This window comes from Barbus barbus (genome assembly GCF_936440315.1).
Source record: "Barbus barbus genome assembly, chromosome: 49".
Taxonomy (NCBI): domain Eukaryota; kingdom Metazoa; phylum Chordata; class Actinopteri; order Cypriniformes; family Cyprinidae; genus Barbus; species Barbus barbus.
In genome coordinates, this window is record NC_136727.1 from 9835114 (window position 1) to 9841966 (window position 6853).

The 6853-nt window shown below is 40.2% G+C and overlaps 1 protein-coding gene across 2 annotated transcripts in view; it reads right to left on the reverse strand.

The window, feature by feature from the left end:
• LOC306867568 (nuclear factor 1 A-type-like) overlaps positions 1 to 6115 on the reverse strand; it is a 131985-nt gene extending 125870 nt beyond the window's left edge. For both annotated transcript variants that reach the window (XM_079413310.1, XM_079413309.1), the window contains exons 1-2: positions 5903 to 6115; positions 1273 to 1801 (exon numbers count right to left, since the gene is read on the reverse strand). In XM_079413310.1, the coding sequence (XP_079269436.1) occupies positions 1273 to 1801; positions 5903 to 5929 (556 nt within the window). In that variant the 5' untranslated portion in view covers positions 5930 to 6115. The remainder of the gene's footprint in view (positions 1 to 1272; positions 1802 to 5902) is intronic.
• Positions 6116 to 6853: the final 738 nt, after the last annotated feature.

Sequence of the window (6853 nt, forward strand, 5' to 3'; positions counted from 1 at the left end):
CACATATATTGAAAAAATATTGATACAAACAAACTCACATAAAAATATTGAAATACAAACAGAAAAGTCAAACTCGTTGCTTATTTCTATTGTTCCTTTAGTATATTTGAGTTTCTCTTTACCTAGATTGAATTGAAACCTCTCTTCCAGCAATTTCCCCTAATATCGATAGGTAGCCGTATTATTGTCTAGATGAAGTGGGTGTGTTTGCTGGCCTGCACCCCTTTGCCCTGGCAAGACTGTGGGATAAATTTAATTACTGACTTTAACTCCTCTCAGAAGCCCCACTTTCGCCATCTGTGTATGAGGTCAGGCTCTCTTCAGATGGCTTTTAATCAAGGGGGCTCCAGCAATGCTCCACTGCTTTAAATAAGACAGAGGACGAAACCTGATCGGCCCGAATGCAGGTCAGAGACGAGGAAAGAGAGAGAGAGAGAGACTCCTGCATCTTTCTTCCTCTTGTTCTCTCGCTGACGTCTCTTATTCACCATCGAATCTAAAAGAAACGGTAACTTCGCCGATTAGGATGTTAGAAGGACGCTCCCCACTGAATAGGCTTTCAGAACATCAAAACTAAGGATTTCGGCAGGCCACGGGGAAACGCGTTTCAGCGACGGTGTCGTGCTTATCCTCACAAAAAGCTCAAAGGCTCCAGGCCTTTGTGTTCCCACCAAGTCAAAGTAATTCACACGCTCCCGTTTTGCAACCTGCCGTCTGCCAGATAGCCCGGTTTTCCTACACGGCGCTAAAGCTCGCATTTTACGGCTTTATCTCCGCCGTTTTCACTCTTTTAGCGGTACCTCATCAAAGTGCGAGTCCGTACGGAACGGCGGAAACGTGCGCTGCCAGCTCGCTCTGTGGCACAATTTGCGTGCGAGGAAACGAAAGTAATTAAGGTGCTCAGTTTGCCTTGCGAAACAAAGTGCGCTTCTTGTCTGTTTGTGCCACTGTCAGTGCAAGACGTATCCCCTGCCGCCTTCTGACAATTAACAGTCCCTCCGTCAGATATTTGCATCAGACTTTTCCGTGTTAGCTTCTTGCAGTTAGCAATTAGCAGGAAAATTCCCTCTCATTTACATATTCAGCTAAATGTCTGCATTTTTTGGCATATATGCGGCATAAAGAAAGCAGCGGATTCGATATGAGTTGAATCCGACAGCTTCCTTATTGACTGTTGGGACTGATGGATTGTAAACAGTGAAATCCTAAAAAGTGCAAGCCATTACGATATATTGCATTACACATTTAGCCTCAATTCAAAACGGGACTTACCTGCATGCACAAAGTAGGCCAAGTACAGGTCGAGCTCCTTTACGGAAACTCCTATGTGATGCGGCTGCACGCACAGCCCCGGATTCGAGCACTGCGGAGACTTAACCAGCCTTTCGCCGTCAGTACTTTCAAGCGGAATACCTTTGAATAAAATCACCATGACCAGGTCCAAGCGCCACACTTTGTCCGCCTGACGCAGGCAGTCGATTCTCCTGATCTTGCCCTTCTGGTCAGGGTTGGAGAGCACACAGCAAGGGGGCTTCTTCCCAGTGACAGTGAGCACAAAATCCTCGCGGAACTCCGGCCGGATGTCCTTGCGGAGTTTGGCCAGCAGCCGCGATGCCCACTTCTGCTTGACCTCCGGCTTCTCGCTGAGCAGCTCGTCCTTTACGGCACGCTCCTCTTCCTTAGACATGCGCTTCTCGTGCTTCTTGAAGTATTTTCTCTTGCGGGCCTGCAAGTTGAACCAAGTGTAGGAAAACGCTTTCACATGGGGCAGCAGTGCTTCAATGAAAGGATGGAATTCATCCTGCAAAGAAGGACAAGAGAGTGGAAATTAGTCTATATGACTTTTAGAAACATCCTTAAAAATATAAATATTAAAAATCCTTTTTTTAATAAAGCAACTGCAAAAAAAATTGAACTAGCTAAAGTACAAGTTTTTCACAGCAGACTCCATGAAAGAGAAACATGCACGTCTACATAAAATCCCATTTGATTATTTGGAAAAACGGCCCTCAACAGCAGGACTGTGTTTGTGAACCGATCAGGGCAGTATGTGTGTGTGTGTGTGTGTAAGTGTGTTTGTGTGAAGCTCGTCTAGGACATATCTTGGCTCTCTGGCAAGAATGCTGGTCTGTAGGGGTCTGCCAGGGCCGAGAAAAAGCAACAACCGACCAGGAAAATTGGAGTGGCTATTTTTATCTGTTCTCCATAAAAATGCACACACGATTCCAAAAAACCGAGCTACTTCATTTGCTATCAGCGAGGAGTGTGTTGTTTTTACACAGTAGTGTGTGCGCGGGGCAGATTGTGCCGGCTTTTGGGATCCTCCACCTGCCGCTGGTGCACAACCTGGCAGAAAATCAATTTTTAAAATATAATGACAAAAAGATCAGCTAAATATCGGCAGCAACTTTAAAACATCTTTTTGTACGTGGTCAAAACTCCTTTCAGTGAATACATTCATGCAAGGATTTTTTTTTTTTTTTATCTACAATATAATTTAATGTTTACATAATATTACTGTTTAACCTGAAATGCAGTTATTTAGGAAAGCTGCATAATGTAATAACAGCATTTTTTTTATTATTATACAAACTACAAGCATTTTTAATATTATACATGTGCTTGATTATTAAAATAATGAATACATGCTTTTCTATATTTGTAGGCCTGCATGTCCATTTCTTTATTGACTAATAACTGGGCAAATAAATAACGTGCAGTTCTAATATGAAATAATTTGGGATTTTACACAGAAAATAACTCAGGGTTTTTATTACATAGAGAGAATAATGGCAGACTGCCAATCACTAGAATAACATTTCCACAAACAGCAATAGCCCAGCATCGTGTCCCAAAACCGACCGTGCGAGAGCACGAGAGGGCTGCCAGCAAGCAAGCAAAGTGCACTATGTGCTGAGCGCAGATTTTATTTGAATAAGCACAGATATGAATATAACGCACTGGGCCTCGGACCAGTGCCTTTAGAAATTTAACAATTAATTCGGCGTAATTTAGGAACGCTAATTAAATTAATTTCTCATGCCAATTTCAAGCACTGCTGATAATGTTTGTTCGTAATTAAAAATAATCACAATATGCCATCGAGCAAAAAATATTTAATACAAAACAAAAGTTTAGGTCTATGATTGAAATAAATGCAGTGTTTGTGTAAGATTTCTGAATGCTATCTTATTAATTACAGCAACAACAGACTTCATATAGATACATATTGCCATATCTCTTTTGTTACGCCACAGGAGATCAAGGATTTTCATAAGCATATATCATTATTATAGTGGTGTGTGTGTGTATCTCCTGTGAGAACATATATGTTTAATCATATTGTTTCCTTCCTGTCTTGTTCAAGAATTAAACTCTCTTGCCTCCAAGGCATAAAAACTGTATTGTTTCATCCTGCATTTAAAAGAGTGAATGAATTCCCTTATCTTCCTTCACTGACTCTCCAAGTAACTTAATCCAAAGTCTCTGAAATATCGTTCCTCAATTTCTGATATCATCTATTGTTGTGGCTTTTTATACATGTATATTATGTGCTTTTTGTGGTCTTTTTTTTTAAAGGAACTGTTGCAGACTTGTCTACACTCAGACTTCTTGTAAAATTGCTTGAAGAAAATAAATCAATATGGAAAATCTCCAGACGAGAATCGAGCTCTCTACTGTAAAAACATGATGTTAACTTTCAGCAGTTTTCTAGCGATAATTCTAAACAAAACAACCGATTGGTAGAATAATTTGGCGGATGATACACAACACAGCGTAATTTAACATGCAAATTATAATTATGAGAACATCCAGAAAGCTTGTTTTCCTCTTTTGTTATAATTCAAGCAATTCATGAAAACCAAATTCTACATGCTCGTAGCGGCAGAACAAACAGCTCTTCGCATTTTGGAGCGTGCCTGAGTGTCAATATAGGGTCTGGTTAGCATGTCAGGTTTTTCCAGACTCCTAAAGTGTTTCAAGCTGAACCTCGCTGTCCTATAGGAAGGCCCCAGCAGGGAACAATAGTGCCTCGTGGCCAAAAGAAACAAGAGAGATTTAACACATGCAAAAATATTATGAAAAACGGATAATGGGAAAGCACAGTTTACATAATATGACGTTAACACGCTGAAAGGTGTTCAATAACTAATGCAAGACAAATGGATGTTTTTTACCAACTAAAAAATGTGTTGTTTGGATTTTAAGATTTTTCATATAAAATGAAAGCAGTATACAGACATGATTTTTGGCACTCTGAAGACTATTTGAGTCCTTAAATACGACACACACACACACACACAGAGAGAGAGAGAAAATAGACCTCATACTGCCTTAACACCGCAACAGAGAGGAAATCAATTGCCCGTCTCAATTATCTTCAACGCAACTATGATTTTTAGATGTTTAATAATATTAGTCAAATTACTTATTTAAAAGGAAACATTGCTTACGTTTTGTTTTGTTGTAACATTTTAAGCTGTTTTTCACAGAGTGCATTATTGCTCTAAATTCTGAGTATCACTTATTTTTAATAAGTACTGTTTTTAGCAACAAACATTGGCACTCAAGTAAATGAAATAAGTTCTTCTGTGAGGTTTCAAGTGATAATGTTTTACATTTACTGTGATTAATAAATGATCAAAAGCTTCCTCATGCATGAATGTAAGAAAAATAATAGCTATAAAAAAACTTTTGCAAACTTATTCAAGTCTTACTTTAATCAAATCAATGAAAAGACGACTTTAAAGTTTGAGAACTTTCTAAGTTCGTCTTTCTCCACACATTACACATAATTTGTCTTTTTTCGCATGAATCCTTTCCAGTATCTCCAAACAGACTGTAACTAACGCGGTCAAAAGAACGTCCCTAAATGCAACACAATACTGAGGCCTTCTCCTTTGTTTTGTGCATTCAATAAAACATATTTAACCAACGAGTTTAAAATCACATCAAGACTACAGTATAACGCTACAGCTTTTCCAGACCTGTCACCTCACTTCACCTGCCACCATGAGTCACACAATGATTGTTTGAAACAATGATGAAAAAAAAACTCCTTTAACCCTCTCAGTTGCTGTCCAACTTTACTTTTATTCTGTGTTAATTACAAAAGTACGATAAACAACAAACAACACTGTGCATGTATGTATAACAGCACATTATAAACTAAGCTATCAAGCATGACACCATCAAATCTAACAAACTTTTAACAGTTAACTTACTCAATGTATCAATATTTAGATCTGCTAAAAATTAGAGACATCGAAGCTTGCAGAAATCTAAATCAAAGAGTTTCTACTGCCTTTAAGAAAAAGTCATGTAAGCAGCAAAAAAGGCTTTTTTTTTCTTTTACAGAAAACGGCATAGTTGTTTTGATATTTAATAGACTATTCTGATCTCAAATATGACTTTAAATGTGAAGGCGTTTATGAGACTTTTTAAAGTCCAAACTTACAACAGCAGTCATGTAAAGAGTTTTAACCCAGAGTGCTGTGAAAAACCTACATCGAGAACTCTTTAATCTTTAAATAGCCATAAAGCGACCTAATTAGAAAATATTTCTTTTCTGAATCGCTAAAGAACTTTATTTTAAAGCGTGCAACCAGATCAAATGTGCATTACGTTGACTAACGTTTTCTTTCATGCACAGCACTTAACTTGCCCATGCAAAAAGCGGCTAGAATAAAATACAACACACAAGAAACATTAATGTGTGTAAGGTGGGCGCCATCCGCCATGTGGTAGTTCAGTTGGCTCTGTCAAGGCAGAAATGCCTTAGTGCACAATAAGTTACTTGTCTTATGCAAAGATTAGTAGGCTACCTATCCGCGCTGTCCCGGCCAAAGACACCGCTCAAACGCAACAAACAGAGTTAATAATAGACGAAAATGTCACTTACCTGTGTTAGGCATAGCGGAGAATACATATCTGTCGGTTTTAACTCTTGAATTGGCGATGTATATGTTGCGTGTGTGTGCGTGAAGGTGTGTATGTGTGAATGTATGGGGTGTGTATGTATATGTGTGTATGAAAAGAGAAAAAAAGAGAGACAGAGAAGAAGGGAGAGAGGGAAAATAAAGCCTTGCTTCTTGCTTTCACATTTCCAACTCTGCGAAGTGCGCGCGACGCTTCAGCGCTCCATAGAGCTGAACTTTAACCCCGCCTCGAGTTACACACATCTACTGTACTGTACTGTTAAAGCCGTTTATCCAAACTTTCGGCATTATCATCGAGTGCAGCCTTAGAGAAAAGTCCCGACGACGGATGGATGGAAGTACGCGGAGATTTCACAGAGCCATGAGTGAAACTGTGGTGATGAAGGAGCGATTATTTCATCTTGCGGTCATCTGAATAGAAAAAGTCGTCCGGATGCGTTACAAAACTCGCGTTTGATTCATTCTTCGCTGTCTCTTATAGCGCCGCGCCGTGCCGCGCTCTTGCATCCGCCGTGAGGCATGTGGCGGTGCGAAGCAAAACTGAGGCGGATTTACGAGCAGCGAGCAGGGCTCGGCATGCTTAAAAAGATTGCAATATCCTTAAAACCCCCTGTTGCAAAAGCTGCCACTTGTGTCGTGGTTAGTTTCGACCTGAGAGAGGGGGAGAGAGGCAGAGAAAAAAAGTGAAGCGAGCGCACGACTCGAGTCCGCTGAGACGAAGCTCCCGTTCACTTTTGCCGTTCAAACTCTTGGGCTCTTCCATCAGCACAGCGCCCTCAATATCGGCACGAGAGCCATACACATACGGGACAAGGGACGTGCACTCCCAATGCCGTTGCGCTTCGTGTACGCCAAGTACTGTAGTGCAGAAAGTGTGATAATGAATTTAACTTGCGTCTTTTAGCGTGGAGTTG